This window comes from Diceros bicornis, chromosome 10 (genome assembly GCF_020826845.1).
Source record: "Diceros bicornis minor isolate mBicDic1 chromosome 10, mDicBic1.mat.cur, whole genome shotgun sequence".
NCBI lineage: Eukaryota > Metazoa > Chordata > Mammalia > Perissodactyla > Rhinocerotidae > Diceros > Diceros bicornis.
Window position 1 is genome coordinate 36,381,966 of NC_080749.1, and position 25,441 is coordinate 36,407,406.

Genomic DNA, 25,441 nt, shown 5'->3' on the forward strand with positions numbered 1-25,441 from the left:
TCCCCAACAATCTTGCAAGAAATTTTAATGTTAGAAATCCATTATTTGCTTCTTCAAGTTTTGAGTCTTAAGAATTCATCCTCTTTGTATAAATAAAGAAGCTATTCTCTAATTCAGTAGTTCTCAAATTTTTGGCCTCAGGACCCTTTTGTTTTTTTTTTTAAATATAATTTTATTTATTTATTTATTTATCCCCCCAAAGCCCCAGTAGATAGTTGTATGTCATAGCTGCACATCCTTCTAGTTGCTGTGTGTGGGACGCGGCCTCAGCGTGGCTGGAGAAGCGGTGCGTCCGTGCATGCCCGGGGTCTGAACCTGGATCGCCAGCAGCGGAGTGCGCACACTTAACTGCTAAGCCACGGGGCCGGCCCCAGGACCCTTTTTTATATTTTTAAAAATTACTGAGGATCCCCAGAAGTTTTTGTTTATGCAGGTTATGTATTGGTACTTACTGTATTAGAAATTAAAACAAAATTTGATAAAATTATTTTATTAAATATAGCAATAAACTCATTATATGTTAATGTTACTTTTTTCTATTGAAAAACCCCTATTTTCCAAAACTAAAAAAAAGAAAATCAGAATAGTCATAGTCTTAGTCATCTTGGGCTGCCATAGCAAAATACCATGTACTGGATGGCTTAAACAACAGAAATTTATTTTCTCACAGTTGTGGAGGCTGAAAGTCCCCATGCCAGCATGTTGGATTCTGGTGAAGGCTCACTTCCTGGCTTGCACGTGGCCACTTTCTCTCTGTGTGATCAGATGGCCTTTCCAAGGTCTGTGTGTGTGGAGACAGAGACCTCTCCACTGCTTACAAGGGTGCTGATCCCTTGGATTAAGGCCCTATCCTTATGACCTCATTTAACCTTACTTACTTCCTAAAAGCCCTATTTCCAGATACAGTTGAGTTGAGGATTAGAGATTTAACGTTTGAATTTTGTGGAGACATAATTCAGTCCGTAACAGTGGCATTATTTTGTATTTTTATACATCTTTTAAAGTCTAGCTTAATAGAAGATAGCTGCATGCTCATATCTGCTTCTGCAATCAGTTACTTGTGTGTTTGTTTTTTTTTTTTTCTGAGGAAGGTTAGCCCTGAGCTAACATCTGTGCCAGTCTTCCTCTATTTTGTGTGTGGGTCGCTGCCACAGCATGGTTGATGAGTGGTGTAGGTCTGCGCCCAGGATGCAAACCTGTGAACCCAGGCTGCTGAAGCGGAGTGCGCCAAACTTAACCACTACACCACGGGGCCGGCCTCCACTTGTGCTATTTTGATCAAAGTAGCTGAAGAAAATCCAGCCCCACACAAATATGCAGATGGAAAAGGAAATATTTTAACAGCGTTTTCAGATAATAGTGGATATTCTTTTTTGATTCTGTAGCATATAAACACTGGACAAGTAGTAGTTTCTTAAAGGTTAGTTGCAAAGTGGAATCTGAAACCGTATTAATGAACTTCTTGTACTCTGTTACATTAAAATTTATTTGCCTATCTTGCATCTTGAATGAATGCATAATTTTTTAACAATGTGTAATAGTGACTTGGAAAATATTGATTCACTGAATTGATTATCTGGAACCTCTAAATGTTGATTCACTTCATAATACAATATTTTTTAAAAATCACATTCATTATTATCGTCACCAAGCTCATCAGAAAAGTCTTGAAATATTAGGAAGTTGTCAAGCTCAGAGTGGATACAACTTTTCCAAAATTCTCATTTTTTCTTGAAAGCTCAGTTTTTACATTTGGGAACAAATATTGTCAGTTTTCCTTTTTTTTTTTTTTCTGTGAGGAAGATCAGCCTTGAGCTAACATCCATTGCCAATCCTCCTCTTTTTGCTGAGGAAGACTGGCCCTGGGCTAACATCCGTGCTCATATTCCTCCACTTGATATAGGATGCCGCCACAGCGTGGCTTGACAGGCAGTGCATTGGTGCGCACCCAGGATCCGAACCCGGGCTGCCAACAACGGAGCGTGCGCACTTAACTGCTACGCCCCGGGGCCGGTCCCTGTCAGTTTTCCCTAATGTAAAAGGCTCACTTCATTCATTTTTAAGAAAATAACTGCCAAGTATATGAGTTTGAATAACTGTAGTTTGCCAGTCCTTCTTTCAAATAAGAATGCAAATATGGCTAGTCCATCTTGTAACTAGAATATCACAAAAGTGCTTTTCCTCAAGACAATCATATTTTCATATGTAGCAGAAGTGCTTTATGCAGACTTCCCGTTTCATCACATAGAATGTTAAAAAAGTGTGTGTTTGGGCCGGCTCCGTGGCTTGGTGGTTGGGTGCGCGCACTCCGCTGCTGGCGGCCTGGGTTCGGATCCCGGGTGCGCACCGACGCACCGCTTCTCCGGCCATGCTGAGGCCGCATCCCACATACAGCAACTAGAAGGATGTGCAGCTATGACATACAGCTATCTACTGGGGCTTTCGGGGGGAAAATAAAAATAAATAAAAAAGTGTGTGTTCAAGGGTTGAGATTTAATAAAATTAATGCTTTTTATTGCATCATCAAGGATGTTCTTAAGTGAAACTTTTTTTTTTTTTTTTTAAACTGAGACTGCATGGCTGTGATGAATTCAGTGATTACTGGTGTAATTTGGTGCCACTGCCTTGATTCATGCTAAGGCACCAGCAGTTTTATTCATCTGCCATTGCTTTTGCACCACCAGTGCAAATGTCAACTCTGAAAAAGGCAAGTAACATCTTAGTATTATTATAAAAATGGTTTTGACCTTACAGACTCTGTAAGAGGGCCTCCGGGACCCTCAGTGTTCAAGGACCACACTTTAAGAACGGCTGCTCAAATCCCTTGTCCGCTGTCATCTTGGGCTGGGTGGAAGTGGTTTCAGGTAGCTAAGAGCAAGGTCTTCCCGATTAAGGCCCAGAATTGGGGCAGAGCACAGAAGAAAATAGAAGAGATGTGAAATGAGAAGTAGGAGGGAGCAGTGGACAAACTTCAGGCATTTGCCTATTTGTGGACAGAGGTCTTTGATCTAGCAAACAAAGAGTCCTTGTCTTCAAGGGCTCTGAAGTCATAGCACATCTTTGTTTGATTTGATTTGATTTGTCGTGATTCATGCATGAGGAGAGCATGGTTGACATCTGCCTCCCGAGCCAGGTCCCAAGGTCTGTGGTGAAAATGTCACAGGATTTAAACAGCTACTGCCATGTGCTGTTGCTATGGTTTAGTGAACAATGTGGTGACCACTAGAAATGTGTCATTGTGTCCCCTCCCTTGTCTTGCTTGACCAAATTAGGTATGCTCAGAGGATGAAAGTATGAGGAGAAATGAATGAAATAACAATAGTGTTAGACCTCCTTTTACTTTTGCGGGGTCTGACTGGTAAGTCATCCCAGAGATGACTGAAGGCCTTCGTCCTTTAGTTCTCAGGTAGCCGTTTAAATACAAGTCTCTTTGAAGAACTAGGAGGTGTTTTGGTCTTCCTATAGCAGTAGAAGCCTTGAAAGAATCTGTATGTGTCCTTACTGATGGCTAAGAGATGTGAGTCTTGCATTGAAGCCAGAAGGATTTAAGTCGGACGTTAGGAATATTTCCGAAAGATGTCACTTATGAGGAATTGTATTGTGGAGCTGTACTCTCTAGAATTTAATCAAGGTCATCTTTTTTTAGGGGAGTGATAAAAATACATTTCTCTTTTAAGGTGTGGTGTGTCAACGAGTCATCCTTTGGGGATTTTACCAGCCCTTTGCTTCTATGTCAGGATTCTTTGTTCAGTACAGCAAAATATATGCATGGAAAGTAAAACAGTCATCTGGATGCTTTATGTGCCTGATGCCAAACATCTGGATATTTGGAAACATCTGGAAAAGTGACTGGTTTTCATAAGGGTGTTTAGCATTATGTTGATGAAACCTCTGGCTCATAATCAGATGTCTGCCAGTCCAAGATGGATATAAATATTTTATTAATTTATGAGGAAAGAGAGTTGAATAGATTGTAGAATACATTCAGTTATTTAGCTTTTATTAGTATTTATTTCAGTGGAGTGAGATAGGGTGGTTTCGTTTCAGAATGCTTCAATTTCATGAACATTTCTGCCTTTAAATCCCAAGGAGACATGACAGCCAGCAACAGGTCAGAGTGATCTGCTTCTGTCATGGCAGCTATTTGGTGTCAGTGTATGAAATGTCTAGTCACCTCAGGGGAAAAAGATCATAGACCCCAACAACCGCAAAGCATCCCAGAAAAGTGGTTTTGTTAGGCCATCCTGGCATCAGGTAACCCTCAAACTGCTGGTCCTCTCAATAGAAGGTAAAAGATGCTTTTCACCTAGGACTGACTCTGAAATAGCTGTTTACTTCATGCAGCCCTGAAAAGAAAACGAAACTTTTGTTTCCAGGCACACCGCGAGGAGGGGAGTCTAATCAGTCATAATAGACTGTGCCTCTAAAACGGTGCCTTCCTGCAGGGAGCCCTGCAGATCACAGGGGCCTATTGTGAGAAGAGAAAAAGACAGTATTGAGGCAGGCGCCAGGCAACAGGGCAAGAAGGAAACACTTAAGCAAGGGGCCTTTAATTTTTATATAACTAACCCAGAAGCATATTTTATAGCCACCTCATAAGATCAGGCCTCAGTCTGGCTGCAGACTGTGTGTGGTGCCCTGGGAGCTGTTGCTGGGGGAGCCAGAGACAGTCTCTGACCTTGAATGGGGGGATGGGGTGGTGGCTGAAGGCCGGCAGCCTATTGTTCATTTCAGCCTCTGGCTAGCAAGATAATGCTCTTTATTGCAAGGCTTTTGTAGAACCGTCTTTTCTCCGCTCTTAGCCTTTAGGGAAATCATCCCCTGACTTCTGCCCACACTTAAAGATACTTTAAACCACCGCCTCTTGTGCATGCAGGGCCCTGGATTTATCCACATAGTTTGGGACACTGTTCAGAAATGTCTTTTGCCGATGTTGGAGAACAGAGTTGAGCTGTATTTGGCAGAGTTGTGCTTTCACTTCAGCTCTCCTTGAAGTGAAAATGTATCTTGCTGTCCTAGGTATGGCCCATTTTCTCCGGGCTGGGCAAGATTAATCTTCTTCCCAGCACCAGTGAGCTGATGCCCTAATATAGCTGTGGTCCTTATGATGGGTACTTGGTGGCCTGCTTAGCTGAGGGCATTGCTCTACGTTTGGTTTGTGTAGACCTTCCAGGCCGCTCAGCTTGGGAATTATCATGTTATATTGCCATGCCTAGATTGGAATTTTAGAGTTTAAGGTATCGAGTGAGAGGATTTTTTTCAAACTTATATTAGTAATGAAAACCTTCAATGAAATTTTTTTTTTCCAAAGGAAATCTTACCAGGAAGCTCAATGTAATAAAGCAGAGTTAGATAAATGAGGATAGAAGTCCCGAGAACCTTACTTATTGCTGCTTTTCCTTTCCCTGCCAAGCCCCCTGTCTTTGGAGCCCCCAAAGTGTTCCTCTGTAACCTTTATGGCCTCTTAGAGCAGGGCTTGAAAACCAATGATATAATCTTATAAGGATCTTAAATTAAGAAATGTGAAAACTGAAGTCAGGGAGGTTCACTGAGTTGTCCAAGTTCACAGTGGGATGGTGGCAGAGCCATGACTTATGACACAGGTTCTATGGTCCCCTGTTTAATATTCCACATAGTCCCATTTTTGCCCTCATATCCCCTCATCTCCATCAGCGTTAGAGCGTGAAGGTGCAAAGAGGGCTGGATGTGTTAGGCAGGACCCCACAGAGATGGTGGATGGGTGGCTGTGTTAGCAGACTGAAGTCTGTGGTCCGGGATCCCAGCCTGAGTGTTTTCACTTTATGTAATGTTAATTAGGGTCGGTGAATTTATTCACATGAGACTAATTTATAAATGATTTATAAATGAAGATGCCTCCTAAGTTTACAGTAGAGTGCATGCTTTTCCAGAGCATATACTTCTATTTTTCTGCCAATTGACTTAATTTCTGGTAGCCTTGGCTGCTAAGCAGTGGAAGTCTAATTCCTGATGGAGTGATTTAGTGCACAGAAGAGCTCCTTTCCCGTCTCTGCTCGGCCTTTCTATGGCTGTGGCTCTTAAATTCGCTCCCTACGCCACCTACTCCAGTGGCTACTTGTTATTGATATAGGAAATTGGTGTCAAAGCTAGTGGGGAAATGAGAAATACCAGTGAATACAAAAGTCGAGAAATGACAGATTTCAGTTGCAACAGTACAGTTTTTTTACTTGAAAGTTTTGAGATCATATCTTCTCTGGCCTTTGTTGGCAGATGGAAGTTCTGGCCAATGGAAGTATATAAGATGCAATAATATATACATGCAAATATGCTTCCAGCTCTTATATAGGTTTTAATGAAGCTCTTGAGAGCATCCCCATGAAGGCCAACATGTGGGTTTTGAAAATAACTGAGAATGTCTCGTTCCTTTCATCCTCACCAATTTTCTAAAACAAGGCCAGTTTCAATGGAGAGAAGAGGCACATTCAGCCATGATGGTCCCATTGAACCAAGTGTGTGAGGGTGGTCCAGATGTGAGCTGTATGAGCTACGGCTATGACTTTCCTTTGATGTGAGACACAACTTTTACCAACCTTCCCCAAACATGTCTTCCCATTTCCTGTGGGATTGTAGTATACACTTGTTTAATGATTGTTTAATATAGAAACAACTGTGAATCTGGTTTGCATGCTTCCTTTCCTTCAGCAGAAATGAAGGGGGCCTCTGGAATCCATGCTGTTCTATGGAACAAGGTCAGAAAATACCACCCTGAATTCATTAGTTGAGATTGGCTGCAGAGCATTCTAACTAAACCTTTATGGAGAGGGGCTTGGTGGAACTGATGGGAGGGGCCCTTCTTGTTCTTACAGTCGGTGAGGAGATGGTCAGTCAGATCATTCTTTCAGGGTTTCTTGGAGCTGGCATCTGTTGGCAACATGGCCTCTTGTGCCTTTGGATTTTTTTCACCAAGTTCATAGCAGCTGCAAATTGGAAGATATTTGTCTATTGTTTTTGAAGACTAAAGGTATTTCTCTGTTTCATAACACATGTTCTCAGCATGGATTTGTCTGTTAACAGAATGAGAGATTTCTAAAGAAATGCATACGTTCAAGGCTCTTCTTAATGTCTGTTTCAATCCTGTCTACCAGCCTAGTCCAATGATTTTTGGGATCTTTACCGAATATGAAATTAATCTAATATTGCTTGTTCTGGATTTGGTACCATCTATTTATATTAATAGACTATGAGTAGTTTGTTTTGTCGCTGCCCACATGTGCTTTCCTCAGCCAAATAAAATCCGTTTTTTCTAATGACCTGGACATGATCCCTGATTATTTGAGAGTTAACCTTATTATTCATTGTTCCTATGATACCCAGTCATAGTAACTATCTTTCTTTACTTGTGTTGTTAAATTGGAGGTTGAATGAGTTGGAGAGTTAATGAGCTAGCTATCCAGTTTACAATTGGTAATAAAGGCTGAGGGTTTAATCAGCTAGTCTAATATTATCTAAGCCACTGGTTCCCAAATGCTAGTCCAATGACCATGAGTACGTTTTAGAAGCACATTCCTGGTTCTGTCTGTGGAGATTCTCATTCATTATGTCTTGATGTAGACCCCAGGAATCTGCCATATTTGGAAGTTCCTGATGCGTAGACATCAAGTGTATGCACAATGTAATGATTGTAGTTTTTATAATAATAATGTTTTTCATCTCTGTTGGTGTCTTAGATAATTTTGGAATGCTTTAACTGTCTTCTTAAATAGAGTATGATTATCTGAACATTCTGGGCTGTAGAGGAGAAGGAACATCAGGTTGGCAGTTGGGGATCTCGTTCTAGCCTCTGTGTTGACGTTTCATCAAGTTGGAGATTTTGCTCTGTCTAGGTATCAGTCTCATTCATAAATTAAGGTAGATTACCCAAGATACTTTCCAGATTTCTGACATTCTTTGATTTGAAGGGCTTTACCCTCCTAGGAATTGTATTCATAATCATCACTGTTCATTGTTGGCTATTGCCACTTCTAGTTTGGTGAGTGCCTAGCTGCTCAACAGAACATTGATCATGGCCTGCTTCTCAGGACAGCTGTAGTTGTCCCCAGATCCAAGACCGCCTCTCTTCCTTCTTCCTGCCACTACCAACCTCCCAGAACAGATTGAAGTAAACTATTCTCCTGGGAAACAAGCTCTTAACGTTGAGGTTTCCCTTAAGGAAAATTCAGGTTGTAATTCTGACCTTTTCTATACCAAGCCTTGGCAGTTTTCATGCACTGGGCCCTTTCTGCAGGCTAGGGACACCTGTGCCTTTGGGCACAAGATGTGACTGATGTTGTAGTCTAAGGAGCTAATCTTGCACTGCCTCACCCCCCCTTCAGCAAACCGTTTGTTTCCAGGAACTTCCTGCATATTCTCTAGAGGGGCCGGTTGAGGCTAGGGCCAGAACATGATGTCCCTTTAAATCGCTGGTTCTCAGCCTTTGCAGAGCATCAAAATGGTCTGTAGTGCTTTTAAAATTGTGCATGGCCACATCACCCCACTGCCCGGGCCTGCTGAATCAGGCTCTTCAGGGTGAGATTGGACGTGTCTGTTTTTTAAAGGCTTTACTTTAAACTCTCCCTTCTGGAGCCTCCTCCTCTCCCTGCAGACTGAGCCCATGTACTGTTCCTCTGTCTTTTGTAATTATTTTTTGTTAAGGCAGGTATAAATAAATGGTGAGTTGTCATTAGAATACAGTAAACCATGTTTTGAATCTGTTGAGAAAATTAGTTGCTGTAAGACGAGAAGGTCTCTGAGGTCGAAGTCCGTTCACCTTAACATTCCTGGCACACTGTTTAGGCACAGGAACCACCACTAAAGATTTACTCCTGGCATCTGTCTGCAGTGGTCTGATGGTTCTTGTTTCAGCAACGTGATGGAGAGCAGTAACTCATTCACCCTTTCGTTAAGTGTATTTTAACATGATTATTTGTTGATCCTCTATTCAGTGCAATTCACCAAATGTTATTGAGAACCTACAATGGGCTAGGCATTGTTCTAGATGCTGAAGGTAGAGGAGTGAACAAAACATAAAATTCCTGCCTTCATGGGACTTTCTGTTCACCAAAATATATAGAGCGGGTCACATGGAATTTAATATGATGGAATTAAATGGTTGCATTATAGCATTATGAAATATCATTTGAGGAGAATTCTTTAGAATTGGCCTGAGAATCCCTAAGATCACAAATGGAACCAGAAAATTTAGCTAAGCATGTGAAACCTGGATTAAATTTGCAGACTGTTTTACTAACATAACACGTGGCCCGTAGGTGTTCAGGTAAATATTTTCTGAAGGCAGAAAGAATAAACAGTGGGCTCCAACAAAGGTAGCCACGGACACTGTCAGAATTAAAGTTTATCCTTTGATTTTGGGAATAAGTTTCCAGAGTTATTATTTGGTACAAATCTTTCTTTGACTCTGTGTTTTGAACTCCATGTATTTAATTTCATGTGTATGCAGATACCTTAGGCCCTGAAGTTCACAGTATTTTATCTACTTATTTCACTAGTTCAGCTAAAGCATTAATTTGAGCTGAATGCGTTATGTTTCAGACCTTGGGGGCACTACTTCACAAATTACTGTAAATTTCTAGACTCACTTTGAATGGGTTAATGCAGCTTCCCAGGTCATCTACTTTACTTCTGTGTTGTAGTTTATGCACTAAAATTATTTGATTCAGTTAGACATGATAGAAACATTTTCAATCTGCTTTTCAAAGAATTTAAATACTAAATTATTCAAATCTATTAGTGTGTCTGTTTTACAGGTGCTTTTGTAAAAAGGAAAACCGGTCTGTCTTTTTTTTTTTTTTTTTTCCATAAGCAACATCCTAGGATTCTGAATGCAGGCTAAAAGATTGATAGAACTGCAAAGATAACTAATGAAAGAAAAACACGTTTGATACGGATTTCAGAATTTCAAGAGAACATGCAAAAAAAAAGGTCGAGGGTCAGCTTTTGGTCCCCACTCGTGTTGCTATTTGTGAGTTGACTAACTCAGAAAAGAAGTACATAGTGTGTGACAGAAGGAAAAAAGATATTCTGGAAATAATTATTAATGCTAAAATGTCTGCATCTAATTTTAGGATGCTTATGTTTGGAATTTCACATGCACAATGAAAATGTGTGTTTCAGGTTTGCGTTGAAAAACAGCGCTTTGAGAAGTTGATGGAACATTTCAGGAATGAAGACAATAACATAGATTTTATGGTGAGTTATTTCAGTACTACATTCAATAAAGCAATCTCAGTTTCAGCACTTTTTCATAAATCTATTCATATTTATATATATATTATGCGTATGTGTGTGTGTATGTATGTATATGCATATAAATGTTACAAAGGACAGGAAATTGATTATAATATGCTATAGATCCAATCTAGAGTGTTCCTCTTAATCTGTATTTTCCTTTTATGGCACTTATTTCCAGTTTTGTTCCTTACATACACACTATAGTAAAGGTGAGAAGTTCTAATTATTTATAGCAAAATAGGGTGAAGCCATGCATTTGAGAAAAAGAAGTTAACTCCTGGTGCAAATGCCTGCACTTGCCTGCTATACCTGTTGATAGTGCTGCTTAATAATCCTGTAACTAGGGCCAGCCCTGTGCCATAGTGGTTAAGTTCAGCGTGCTCTGCTTCGGTGGCCCCAAGTTCACGGGTTTGGATCCTGTGTGCGGACCTACACCACTCATCACCATGCTGTGGCAGTGACCCACATACAAAATAGAAGATTGGGTCTGGCCCGGTGGTGTAGTGGTTAAGTGCGAGCTCTCCGCTACGGCGGCCCGGGTTTGTAGGTTAGGATCCTGGGTGCGCACTGACGCACTACTTGTCAAGCCATGCTGTGGCGGCGTCCCATATAAAGTGGAGGAAGATGGGCACGGGTGTTAGCCCAGGGCCAATCTTCCTCAGCAAAAAGAGGAGGATTGGCAACGGATGTTAGCTCAGGGCTCATCTTACACACACACACACACACACACACGCACGCATGCACGCACGCACGGAAGATTGCCACAGATGTTAGCTCAGGGCTAATCTACCTCAAGCAAAAAAAAAGAGGAAGATTGGCAACAGATGTTAGTTCAAGGCAAATCTTCCTTAGCAAAAAGAAAAAAAAAAGGAATCTTGTAGATAGAAACCAAGAATCTTGACCATTTTGCCTTTTGCATGTCCCAGCCAGGGACCTTCTCCCAACTTCTTAAAGACGAAAGTGCTTTGGTTTGTAGAACTGATTGTATGTATCCCCCCAAATTAATATACAGCAATGATTCCTCCCACTTGATCTCTTGCCTGCTCTAGTAATTCTGTGAGGGCAGAGTCCTACTGCAGATCTCCTTAGCAGGGTAGATCACATGCAAGAACATGGGGTTCAGTGGCAGGACTGTTATCTTCAGGTACGAAGAGCAAAGGGAGTTTGAGCGCTTCTGAATTCATATACCTAAATCTTAATCCTGGACTGGAGATGGAATCGACTAGAGAGAATTTCCCGAGGCAGATTACCCTGGAGTGCACCCAGGTCTGCAGGCTTTCTTTGGCCTAATGCTGGGAACTTGGGAACCTAGGAGATCTTACCTGGGCTTCCGCTACCAGATCTCTTCTAGCCTGGAGCACATACCCCAGTCAGTCCTTACACTGTCGACTCTTCTAAAACTCGTGGTTAGGATGCCAGGCAAAGTTTGCATTTGAATTGCTTCAGTGCTTGTAAAACATGAAACATAGCTTTGCAGATTTCAACCCTTTTATGTGAAAATTTTTTCTGGGTCTTCAAATTTTATATGTATCCTAGCCCTCAGCCCCTTCCAAAATCAGTGAGAAAGATGAAATCCTTTATAGAGAAGCTTTTCTGTTCCGTAAAGCATATTATTTGCTTTGAAAAAAGGTAAAAAAATTAAATATGAAACAAGAATGCTTTTACCTTGACTTTTTAATTCTTGTTATTAGAATTTTTTTGGAGTGTTGAAGGCTGATGTTTGCGCTGGTGATACATATATAAGGAAGTCATTCCCTGGCTAACCTACCAGTTTCTTTCCTCTGGCCTCATAGGGGGAACTTATTTGTTCTTTTAAGCTGAGGTTGCAAACTGGAGGGTCTCAGGCTGAAGCCAACCTACAGGCTTGTGAGTGTAGTCTGACAGTGATGTCCTCCCCCCGCTAATTTGGAAATGGCACATAAAAATACAGATTTCTGATTTTCAGAAACTAGAAATTTCTGGTAACACTAGGCCCCTGTTCTTGCAGAGTATTAGGTGCTGGAGCCAAGTAGCCTCTATTTCTTGAGTCTGAAGATACCCTTTCCAGTTCATGACAGTCCACACCATTCCCTATTGTCTTACACGTGGCCCACCTCACTCATTTATTGTACCGACCAGATCTCTCTGCTATTTGAGTTTCAGCTGAAATTATAATTATATTAAGTCCTTTAAAATGCCTGCGCTCTTGACAGACGAGAGTGTCTTTCTTGTCAGTTCATTTATTTATATGTACATGCATTGAGGAACCTTTTTTAGAGGCTGCTAGTATATAGGTACTATGTGCTCGATTCATGTGTCACCCAGCAAATATGTTCCTCTTAGGCATATCATAAAACTCAACAGATCATTTAGACCTGCTTTCAGAAGAGAAATGGAAGGATGCCAGCACCCAACTGTATTTTTCCTTCAGAAAATGAGGCTTTTCATAAACTGTTTTTGGAATACAATTAAGTTGCACAACCTCCCAAACAATATATTCCTCATAAAATGTAATATAAATTTTTCTAATGTAGCATAAGACCTTTTTCTGTATTTTTTGTGGTCAAAAGAAAAGAAAAAACTGACAGTCTTTTTTAGCTCATTTAACTATAGAACCCGAAGTAATTTTTTAATAAATTGCAATCCAGTCCTTTTGTAACCTAGAGAGTTTACACGTCTTCCAGGATAACCAATGTATAACGTATACTCAAAGAAGAATCTTAACGGGATAAAAACAATTTAAAAAAAGATAAAGGAAATTGGGTTTGGAGGAGAGAGGAAGAATAAGGCAATTTTCAGAGTACATGTGAATTTGGGTCCCTCAGTCATTTACCTCCTTGCAGGAGACTCTGTTGAACCACAGAGGGAAAGCATTAGTAAGGGATTTTCACCATAAATAAACTGACTGTCACTATTAAAAGCAAAATAGACCGTTGAACTCTGTTCTGTTACTTACCAGTGTGGGGACTGGTTTTCTCTGTGGCAGGTCTCAGGACCACTGATGCAGTTGTGGCGAGAAAGCAGTAAATCCAAGGCTTTTATGGAATGGAAACTGGTTGATTGTTTAAAATGGAAAGATGGGTCAAAGATTCTGTTACGATCCTATTAGTATGGTGGGGCCCACAGTGAAATTTTAGAAGTGATTTCTGTAATATACCTGCAATAACTTACACAGTTTGTTTGATATACTTATGACTTTTTAAAAATAGCTTTACTGAGATATAATTAACATACCATCCAAATTACCCATTTAAAGTGTGCAGTTCAGCATATTTTTAGCATATTTGCAGGGTTGGGCAGTCATCACTGCAGTGTAAGTTAGAACTTTTTGTCACCCCCGAAAGAATCCCCATACCCATTAGCACTCACTCCCCATTTCCCCATCCCCAGTCCTAGGCAACTACTAACCTACTCTCTGTCTCTATAGATTTGCCGATTCTAGATATTTTATGTGAGTGGAATCATAATATATGTGGTCTTTTGTGACTGACTCTTTTCACTTAGCATAATGTTTTCAAGTTCATCCGTGTTGTAGCACATTATCAGTACTTCATTCCTTTTTATTGTCACATAATATTCCATTGTATGGCTATATCACATTTTTTAAATCTATCAATTGATGGACATATTTTTCTCCCACTTTTTCATTATTATGAATAGTGCTATTATGAACGTTTGTGTACGAGTTTTTATATGGACATACATTTTCATTTCTTTTGGGTATATACCCAGGAGTGTGATTGCTGGGTCATATACTAACTCTGTATTTAATATTTTGAGGAACTGTCAAACTTTTCAAAGTGGTTGCACTATTTTACATCCCCACCAGCAATGGATGAGGGTTCCAAATTTTCCACATCCTTGTCAACACTTGTTATTGTCTTTCTTTTTGATTATAGCCATCCTAGTGGATGTGAAGTAGTATCTTATTGTGGTACATTTATGACTTTTGAATTTAGAAAAATATAAAATATTTTTAAAGACTCAATGAAATGAAGGAAGAGGAAATTGGTAAGTGAGCTTAGATTGTGCAGTTGAAGGCATATGCTTATGATTAAACTGAGAAAACAAGTTTGGAGCCATCTAACCCATTGGCAATTTCCTTTCAGGTGGCCTCTATGCAGTTTATTAATATTGTAGTCCATTCAGTAGAAGACATGAATTTCAGAGTTCACCTCCAATATGAATTTACCAAGTTAGGCCTGGATGAATACCTGGACGTAAGTATGGCTGTAACCTTTGTCGCCAACATAAGACTTAATGTATTGCTTACCCTCAAAGACACACTTCTGTAGTGACTAAGGAACGCTTAAAGCTCTACGCAGTCAGTTTCTGTAGTGCTAGTTAAAAGGAACCGATCTGAGTGATGCAATCTGCCAGAGAAACTGGATTCTTGCAGACCTCCTGGGACCTTAGGCTGTCTTCTGCCAGCAGCTGTTTAGTAGTGGAGTCAGATAACCTCTTGTAGCCTTGCTGCAGTTTTCCACTGCTTCTGAGCTCTGTCTGGGTCCAATCTCACTGTATCCTTCATCTGTGCTGTTGGGCAATTCTCTGGGGACCCCATCTGGGAGGGAAAGAGTGCTGTAGAGTGATGAATAAATGCTTACAGCATGAAAAAATGAGGAAACAGACACGAGGAGACTTCCTCGTGTAGCTGTTGAATTCTGCTTAAAGTGTTTGTGGCTTCAGAAGTTCCGCTTTTAGTTCTTGGGAGAAGGGGATCTCAAGTTTCTCTCTTGCTCCCTTATGGGAGTGCTCAGCCAGTTCCCGGCAGCTCTTCACCTTAGAAACAGAAAGTTGATGTGAAGATCGTAAAGGGGCTTGAATAGCTCTGTGTGCACGGGATGTACCCTTGTCCTTTAACTCTTGGGTGGTTTTGTTTTGCCTTCTATAGAGGAATGGTCCACTTGAATTTGGAAGACCACTAGTGATAGGGCAAGGGTTGTTGACCTCAATTTCGAGGCTGTTTCTAGCTATGAAGAAGATAGAAATACTTTCCTTGGACATCTCCAGAATTCAGCTACCCATCTTTGTTAGGGAGTTAAGCCAGGGAATTACAGAATGCACCCTCAGTTTACTGCAAGGTAGAATCATAGAATCGGTTGCTCTGGAGGTCATAGCCTTATCAGACCAGCTGTGGGAGTCCTTGGGTAGACCGGCCTAATGTTGTCTAAAGACTCAACACCGGGAGAGGCATGATGGATTTCCATTAAAGGGTTTGAATTGTTTTCCGCTTTAAAGACCCACTAATATCTTTGACAGAGTATTGTATTGAAAGATTTTTTTCTGCTTTGAAATCAAGGTTTGTCTGTCCTCTTTCCCCACATGCTCTCAGAATTGGCAGTATTGGAACAAAAATTGGGTGTGTAGATTCCTAAGGTGTTCTGGGTTCAGTTTTGTGATGGCCGTACAGAGCTCACTGCGGTGACCCATCAGTCAGTGCCCGCCATTCATTGTGAATCTTGTGGAAAATCCCACTAAGCTTCGTCTCTGTTTTCTTTTCTAGCCCTTGCCCTTATTCAGAAATCTTTTCCAGTTCTGACTCCTAAACTCTGAAGGGAGTATGCTCCATACGCTCTTCAGAGCAAGCTCAGTTGTAGAATTCCAAGTTAGATCTAGGAGAAAATCTATTTTCCTGAGAATTTATGTAGAATGGAATTCCTCTTAAAAATTCAAGATTTTTTCAGAAGTCTGTATTTCTTTAACTTCTTGATCTGTTGGTACTGGACTCTGATAGAGGTGATTAGAGGAAAAATATTATAACCATATAATTTACAAATATTTCATTTGTTTACAAAAACCCAGTCGTGTAAGTAGCCATTGATTTGTTCAATAAATGTTTATTGGTTGGCATCATCCATGTGCCAGATATTATTCTAGCCACTCGTCTGTTCCCCAGGGAAAGTCATGACTAGTGTTTCTTGTGAGGAAGATTCACTGATTTCCTTAACCTCTAATTACACCTTAGAGCTAGTTGAATTCCATCAGGATGCCCAGCCCTGGGATGCAGTGAATGGGGGAAAGCTTCCTTACGTGTGCTTTGGGGAGCCCTGAGCTCCTCTTGCTGGGGCAGTGTCTTAGGGAGGTAATCATGGAGGGTGGATTCTAGCAATTCGTGCTAAAATAAGCCCTAAGGATAATATACTCTATCAGTGTCTACCTCACCTCCCGCCTAACTCTCTCCCCCAGCTGGAACTACCATCACTGCCCAGGCAAGATACCACCCACTTCAACCTCTTCCACTATACAGATACCCCTCAGGTTTTATGTTACCTGTGGCTGTTGTTCCCTTTTGAAGCTGCTTTTAATTTTTCTATTGTCCTGATGTCACCCGTATCAGAATGTTTTAGGTTGGACTATATCTATGTGGGGAATATATCTACAGGAAAGATTAGAGAGGAAACGTGTGCATATTTCGGAGAGGGTATTCACCAGAAAGTGATCTAATGATATCCTCTTAGATGGTCACTCCATAATTCTCTTAAGGGGGTAATATATCAAACCCTGTCTTGGGAAAGACTGGACTATTTGGAGCAAACAAAAACATGTAGGCTGTTGGGTAAATATGTTCTATTTCCACAGATGTGCTAACAGCACCTTCTCTTGCATTTTGGTTTTTAGAAGCTGAAACACACTGAGAGTGACAAGCTGCAGGTCCAGATTCAGGCTTACCTGGACAATGTGTTTGATGTGGGAGCTCTGCTGGAAGATGCTGAAACCAAGAATGCAGCCTTGGAGAGGGTGGAGGAACTGGAAGAAAACATCTCGCATGTAACTACCTCTCAGAACAGGGGAAATTGCTGATGTTTCACCTGGGTGCAGAGCAGAATAAATGTTAACTTTTATGGCAGTAAATGAAAGGGTTTGGAGTATAGGAATGAGCTGCAACTTGAGAGAGTTATCAGAAGCCATTCTTGGGGGGAGGTCTTTCAAAGAAGGCAGGTGTGTTACTTAACGCTAGGTGGAATCCACTGCGTTGCCTTAGCTCACCTGCTCAGTTTCTGCTGAGTCCAGATTTGTTGGCCATCTTAGTTATAGGCACAGGAGAGTTAGATGATTGGTATTACCTAGAGGGAAATGCAGCTGAATATGTGAATTTGGCCCCAGGTGAAGAAGCATCTTCTTCTGAATATGAGTCATCTTCTAGCACATGTGTCCACACAGGCCTGTGGACGGGACAATCTAGTGTCTTCATGATGCATGTCTGCACGTTCCTGCCTTATGGTTACTCAAGTTCTAAATAGGTTCATTTTGACAATAGGCGTTTTCAAGGAAATGAGCAAGCTTTCGCTTATGTCTTCTTCTTTGAAGAAGAGTGTCCTCTCAGTATAATGTCAACACTGTATCAGGGCAGGGGCTCATTTTTCTTTGAGGGATTTTTCTTGCCACAGACCAAGTTGGATATGAGTCTGAAGGCCTTCAGAAGTTTTTCGTTTGTTCATCCGTTAAACGAATGTTGGAACATTGCAAGAATGAACAGAAAATGGTGCTTCTTAAAAACCCAAGCATTGTGAGGGCAAAATTCTTTTGATGAATTCTGATTGACAGTGTCCTTGATTGTGAAATGAATTGTCTCTTTTTGGATGGATATTGTTTCCTCCTATGGACAGTCCATTCATTTTCCTGCACATTTTCTTAAGAGTATTGCATTTGCTTAATGTCCTTCACCTTTTCCCATCACTCTGAAAATGGGCATCTTCACGGCTTGTGGTTAAGCCATGGTGATGAGCCAAAACCCCTCCCTTTGTAAATGCTACAGCAACCTGGTAGGCACTTGCTGAGGAAGAGCATTTACGGACCCACTGTTTCTTCCCTTGAAAGGTGTGTATTATATTCTGAACCCAATCAGCATTCATCTCCACTCTTCCCCTCACCTTGCCTCCATGATTTTCTTTACTTGTGATCATTTTCAGTGAGATGTGAGAAATCAGCAGTTGCTCAATTTTAGAGCCTATGGGAAAAGTAACTATTTAACATGTGGCTTTACTCTGTCTTTCTCTTGAAGCCTCAGCTGGCATTGCCTGATTATACTTACATCACCTACTTTTGTAGCAGGCCACCTGTTTATTTGAACTGCCTCTCCAAAATGACTTTTATTATTTGGGTAGTTTGGGTGAAAACAAGCAGTGGTATTTTTTCAACTGGTTACCTATAATAACAGAACCAAGTTTTCTGGATCTACAATTTTCAAAAGCTTTTGCCTAATGGCTCCTTCTTAGGGAGGGAAAGGTGGACTTCTCCTCCTAACTACTGTTCTCTATCCTTACTAGCCCCTGCAGAAATGGAGAGAGACACACTGTGTATGTCAAAACACTGAGGGGCTGACGTATGGGTTTTATTAAGGATCACGTGTAAATTTATTCCTGTTAGAAACAAATATGTATTCAGAACCATATGATAAATATTAACATTTCCAGAAAACAACTTGTGGAACATGTGCAGGACTCTGACGGGCCCTAATGGTCTTTGAGCTACACTTTCTGAAAGCCAAGGACCTGATCAGAATGATCCTGTGTTGTGACACAGCTTCCTTTTTGAAACTTTACAGTTGTCTGAAAAACTGCAAGACACAGAAAATGAAGCCATGTCCAAGATTGTGGAACTGGAAAAGCAGCTCATGCAGAGGAACAAGGAGCTGGATGTTGTTCGAGTAAGTGCGATGATGACAACCACCCCAGATGGGCATTGCAGAGAATATGCTCCAGCTGTAGGCTAGTAGAATACGGAGTACATTCATGTCAGAGGAATGCACTGATACAGCATATTTATTGGAACCATTTCAGAGGTGATACTCACATGACAAGTACACATAGTTAGGGTATGTATACACATGTGTGTGCAGTCAGATGCTGGAGGTTCAGGACTGCCTTATCACAGGTTTTGGGAGCAACAGTCTTTTCCCATCTGGGCGAGTCTGAGTTTGATTCCGTGGATCACCCATTTGGTTGGAAATAAAAGCAGTATGGATTTAATTCATGCCATTTACTTATTTTTGTTAGGACTTGGACTTCTTTGTATTTCTTTGCTTCTACTTGAAACCAGATTTGGTGGTTGCCGTGGAAACGGTAAAATTATAACACAGGGGAGACCTAATGGCATTCACCAAAAAAGAAAAAAGGCAAAGCAAAACCTAAACCATTTTATTATCAGATAATCCCAGCTGTTTTATTTGGCCTTAGCATTGTTTTACCTTATGCGTTAGGTATTTATGGAGTGCCATCCATATGCTTGGAATTGTGCAGAACAGAGAAACACCAAAATGCCTGGAGGGCTTTCAGGCAAATGGCTTGCCTTTACACCACCGTTAATGAAATGGCACATTTTATGCAAAGGTTATCATGTCTGTGTGTTGCTGGATATTCTGACATGTCCTACAGTTAACTCTAGGAAATTTATTTTCTGGCACGCCGTCGAGACAAAGTTATAGCATATGGACTCAATTCAAGTTCAGACTTTCAGATTATTAATAATAGACAGGGTGTGAAGAATATTTCCCTGCCTGCTAGATGTTTGTGGGGAGAGATCACATGTACAAGACCCAGCAAGTAAGTTTCATAAAATCTTTTCACTCGAACCTCTGGGGGCCCTTCTAAAAGGAACTGGGGCAGCCTTTGAATTGAAAATTGTAACTTTGTTTTCTGCTAAACATCTAGAGAGAAATAAATAATTAGTGAAGGGGAGCGTTGGCCTATTTTGTTAACTGCATTACCACAGGGAGAATGTCACAACCATTGCTGGCCTGAGCTTGGTCAGGGGGGCGTTGTGAAGGCCAGAGAAAGCCATTCAAGAACAGTCAGCCCCTGGTTACTCATGAGGAGGTTATTCCATGCTTTGCAGATTTTTAATCCCAGTCTGACTTCTCTCCAAGTCTGATTTAGGGCCCTTTTGTCTACTGTTAGCTGATATGTATCTAGGAGTTACAAATGAATTTTAAAATAATTTAAAGGAAAACGTGCTACACCACCAGAACACCCTCAGGATATTCCAAAGTCAGCTATCAAATTATTCTTGGGTCATCTCTGCCCTGTTCTTCTCCACCTGCAGAGAAAATTGACTTCACCGCATTTACTAATGGAAAGAACTATATTAGCGATGACAACTGCCAGAATGTATTGCGTGCATTACTGGTGACCAGTTGATTATGAATGGGACTTGATAGGTTCTGGCTGAGTTCCATAGAATTCCTATATATATGAGGATCCTTTTTCTGTTTTATTTGGTTGTTTTCTTTCTCCTCAGTTTGCCAATCTGATGGTTATGGGTATGAATGTCATGCGAAGACAAACTCTTGACCATGGACTGTTTTGCAGGAAATCTACAAAGATGCAAATACCCAGGTTCACACATTAAGGAAGATGGTCAAAGAAAAAGAAGAAGCCATTCAAAGACAGTCTACCCTGGAGAAAAAGATTCAGGAACTGGAGAAACAAGGGACCATTAAAATTCAGAAGAAAGGGGATGGAGACATCGCTATACTGCCAGTTGTGGCTTCTGGCGCAGTGTCCACGGGGTTAGACGTGGCAGTGGGTAACTTTGTGGGACCAATAGCGGGGGCTGCCTCCACGGGACTCTTGCCCCCACCTGCCCCACCACTACCTCCGTTGTCAGACGCGCCTGAAGCAGGTGAGAAGCCTTGGCGGGAGAACTGAGGTAGTATTGGGACATTTGTATTTCTTCTTTTACCCGCTGTTCATTTTATGTCCTTTGTCAGCTTTTGTTGGCATATTCTTTTACTGATTTTAAGAACTTTTTACATTTTGAGATTAAGGTTATGAATCTTTCATACACGTGGCAGTATATTCCCCATTTGTCAGCGAGGACGTTTTAGAGTCTTTGAAAAAATTTTTGTTTTTTTCAGTGTTTTGTTTTCAGATACTTTAGGTGCACATGACAGATTGCAGGAAAAACCGTTCCTCTATTTTCAAAGTGAATTTGTTTCTTTTCTTTTGCTAGTGCAAAATGGTCCAGCAACCCCACCTATGCCGCCTCCCCCTCCACCCCCGCCCCCTCCCCCGCCACCCCCACCCCCGCCTCCTCCCCCACCTCTTCCGGGTCCTGCAGCTGAGACTGCACCAGCTCCTCCTTTACCGCCTCCCCCTCCTCCCTCTGCACCCCCGCTGCCCGGGACGTCTTCGCCCACAGTGGTTTTCAACTCAGGATTAGCAGGTAAGGGCACAGAATTAAGACACAGGTACTTGTGTAAGAAATACTCATTGGTCTTACCTCCGGAGGCTTAAAGCCATTCTTTCAAAGCCCAGGTCTCTTACAATCACATACGTCTCCTCTTAATAGGAGAACATTCCTGCTGATGTAGCCGGTAAAGGGGAAATTGTCGTGGAGAGGAGGCATTTTTCTCTGAGTAGCCTTTGTCACTCTCTCCCTAGCAGGAAGTTCTAATCTCACACTGTCTTCCCACCTTCCACTCTCCCCTGCTTGACAAGGGAAGAGAGACAAGTTACCTTCTTAGGGATGGATGTGTTTTCATGGGTCCAGCAAACCCTCTGGACATCTGTGGTAGTCAGAGCTCTGACACAATGCTGCTAGTGCTTATGGCTCTTTTTTTGAAGGTATTTGTGCAAGATGCCATCTATAAAAGGGGAAAATGCCTTTCTATGTAATTGCCTGATGTAGGCTTCCAGGCATTTCTTCTGAGCATTTGAGGACGTCAGAAGTCGCTGTAGTGGAATAAAGCTTCAAGGGAAAATGTTGCCAACGGCAGTATCTGCATGCCTTGCAATGCCTCTGGATAAGGCATGTTGTTCTCCTGTAAACCAGGACAGAATGCGGCCTCCTTACCTCACCAGAAATAAAAAGGAGTGGGTGTGGGGCAAGAGGAAGAGAGTTGCCCTAATGCCTTGAAATACAAGTCATTATTTTCGACTCATGGAAGTGAGTTTTTACTCTTTTCTAAAATACTGCAAGCTATTTTCCCAGTCATGGAGTGCTTCTCATTTGGAATTGCTCCGAGCTTTGCCATGCCATCCCTGTGACATTGGATAATTCTGCTTCCTCATCCCTCCGTGAGGTCTCTTATTTCCCATGAAGAACCACCACTCTAGTAGTCTCCATTTCGAAGGCTGCAGTAGTTCTCTGAGTCTTTTACCCAAAGCCTAAAGGCCAGTCTTAGTTGTAAAAGATTTCCCCCGTCTACTACTTTCTTCTAGAACTTTTATCGCTTTGAAGGACAAAAGTTGAAGGAGTGTCATTGTGGAACTGTTGGATTTTGGAATATAAACAAGCAGAAAACCTCTTAACAAGCCCCAGAATCTGTTCCATCAACAGGCTGTTGTGACTGAGTGTGAACACCTGTAATTGTCATGTCCACCTGGGCTCACTGATAGGCTTTCCTTATCGCCCCTTAAGGGTGTTCACCGTGAGATGCGTCTGCTGTGGTGTCTCTCCTTTGCTGCTGCTTTTCTCTCTGGCGAAACCTAACGTGGTATGGCCTCCATTTCCATTCACCTGAGCTCTAACAGAACTCCGAACTGCCTTGGCAGAGCGAAGGAGCCAGAAGGCTGAGATGTGCAGGTCAAAGGCTCCCTTCTGAATGGATCTTGTCCCCTCTGGTTAATTTTTTTGCCTGGGTTCTTCCTGCTACTTAAATTTGTTGGCTCTGTTGATTGCCTCAATTTTACGATGTGGATCTCTGTGTTCAGCTGCTTGCCCACTGCTACCTTCAGGGTTGCTGCAATTGGAAGTGGTCCCTTTTGTGTCTTACACAATTTAGAGGACTGTGTACTGTATATGGGATTGAGGAAACCCCTATTTAGTGCTGTAAGTGTCTATTAAACAATTACAAGATGATGTGTTTTACAAGATGTAAGGATTATAAGATATGAGTCTTTGATAGGTTGAGATCAGGCAATTTCTACAAGTCCTTTAATCTCTTTTCCTTCTTCTCCTTAATTTGGCTGTTAATACTTAATGGTTATAGCCTATTTTGTGAGATGTTTGGCCAGTGTGTTCAGTAACTGTCTCTCTCTCTGGATCCAGGAGGCCAGAGAGAATTAGGATGTTCCAGTAGAACCAAGAGATAGAGCAGAGATGGTATGCCCAGGGCTCCTGGGAAGCCATAAACCTGTGACATTGCTAGGCCCCTGGATCCACAGGCAACAGGATGTTTTATCTCTTCAACAGGCAATGAGCAAGTGTGGTGGCCAAGACGGGACCAGGAGGTGGTCCCCTAAATTTATCTAGTTGAGTTTTCTTTGCATTTTTTAGAGGAAATGTTAGCAGTGTGACATGTGCATGTGAAGTGTAAGGCTTACTTCCCCAAATCTGTGGTAGGTCGATCTGGCTCCCATTGCCTGGTCGGTCGTCTGTGACAGACTGCTCGCTGGGCAGTCTGTAACCTTTGCTGTCCCTTTGAGAGAATGTGCTTTGGAACTTCACAATGAGAATTTGGACTTAGTGTGGACTTAAGCTGATTATTTTTCGTTTGAAAATTGTTCATATCTTACAGAGTACCTAGCGCAATTCGGTATGGCTGTTTGGGACCACGATAATGAGATCATTTTTTTCCCCTTTTCTAAAAAGGATTTTTTTTTTTAAAACAAAATAGTAAGTGAGTCTTCAAGGCAGGCCTGAATGGAAATGAATTTTTGGCCCTGTGCTGCCTTGTGAAACGTGTCCCAGAAGCATGAAATTCTATGCTAAGAGCGCGTGAACTGCTGAGCCACTTGATTCTAACCGTATCTGTTTTTTTTTTTGTATTTTCTCTGTTCTTTCTGCTTCCACAAAAGATGGGCCAATCAAGCTTTTCTGTAGGTTGCTCCTCACTGAGTGTGTTGAGTATTTGCCATGTGTTCCTGTTGGTCACACTGTGCCTTGACATCTTTCCACTCCATCTTACGTTGATCCATTGCGTTTTGACTTTGTGTCTGCGGGGAGTCTTGGTGTTGGCTGACTGTTATTCCAGGTTTGCCCACACGTTTTAGTTGAGCCTGTAGAAGAGATTATGGTCCTTTAAGCAGACAGCCTGGATTTCATATGCCACATTCCTTTCCCCCTGAGAAAAGGAGTGTTTTTTCTTTTAATTTTCATACTTGGATCTAAGGCCTCAACTCTAGAAGGAATTTAGATTTATTCTGAGGGAAAAAGGAAAGCTCCTACACAGAATAAGGAAAAGTTGCTGGGTGCTGCTTTTTAATTTTCTTGGTCTCCGGCTCTCTCCGTGGAACACCCACGCCTGCACCCACCCATGCACAGCCACTTCCTTTAACCTGAGTACTGGGAACGTGGTGTATATCGTGGTCACCTGTAGGCCCCCCTCCTCTAGACATCCCCCCTCATTCCCCAGTCAAGAGTCAGGACAACCTTTCTCAAGAGAACTTTTTTGCCTGTGTTCTGATCTCAGGCTCATTCCTAATCTTGCTGAAGTTAAAAGTAGAGTGGCTATAAATGGAGTGCCTTTTAGTGAGTGTCCTGAGGCCTGCAGTAGAGGGATGGTGGAACCAAATGGCACTGGCCTGTCACCTCAGATTATGAAAAGATCCCCTCCTCTGCTCTCCCTCTTCTCACTCAACATTGCTGAAGTGCCAGACTAGAGGAGGGTCTCTTCCTTTGTCCCGTGGAGGACATGGGTTTTGCTGGGCAGTATAGACCAAAATGAAGGAATGGGGAGTGTGTGTAGTCCCCACTACCCAACAGTAGTAGACACTAAGGTGCCACATTTGGTGGTGGAAAGGCCTGGTTTGGCAAAAGCTGTGTTTCTGTGTTCCTGCATGCTTTTGTGTGGATTTATCAGATGACGTTCTTGCTGTTTATATGGCCTTCGTAACCCTGGAGGAGTGAGAGGCACCATCTGTCTCCCATTTTCAGTTGCCGCCCGCTGAGGCAGGCAGCCGGGTGAAAGCCCAGTCTTGTGTTGCATTTATTTTGTTCTGCACTGAAGTTCTTCTCCCTCCTGTGCTAATGACAGCAAATAGTGAAGTTCCCCAACAGTGTGGTGGGTGTCCCAGGACAGACTTAAGAGGGCATATATAGATAGCTACATGGTTTGGGAAAGATTCTTTATGGTGTGTAATTAACTAATGGAGGTTTTAATGGATTACCTTTTTTAGCTCATTTTTCTCCAAAGTAGGCGGAGTTGGCACTTTCCCCTGATAACCTCAAACGTAGATCTATTCCTCTCTATTAACAAGTTCTCAGGATTTTTAATGGGTTCATCGATGCCTTCTAGTCACATAGCTGACTC

General features: G+C 41.8%; 1 protein-coding gene across 11 annotated transcripts in view; it reads left to right on the forward strand.

The window, feature by feature from the left end:
• FMNL2 (formin like 2) overlaps positions 1 to 25,441 on the forward strand; it is a 398,204-nt gene that overhangs the window by 351,923 nt on the left and 20,840 nt on the right. For all 11 annotated transcript variants that reach the window (XM_058548973.1, XM_058548970.1, XM_058548965.1 and 8 more), the window contains 6 exons: positions 10,150 to 10,224; positions 14,355 to 14,465; positions 16,867 to 17,016; positions 18,794 to 18,895; positions 20,556 to 20,868; positions 21,199 to 21,411. In XM_058548973.1, the coding sequence (XP_058404956.1) occupies positions 10,150 to 10,224; positions 14,355 to 14,465; positions 16,867 to 17,016; positions 18,794 to 18,895; positions 20,556 to 20,868; positions 21,199 to 21,411 (964 nt within the window). The remainder of the gene's footprint in view (positions 1 to 10,149; positions 10,225 to 14,354; positions 14,466 to 16,866; positions 17,017 to 18,793; positions 18,896 to 20,555; positions 20,869 to 21,198; positions 21,412 to 25,441) is intronic.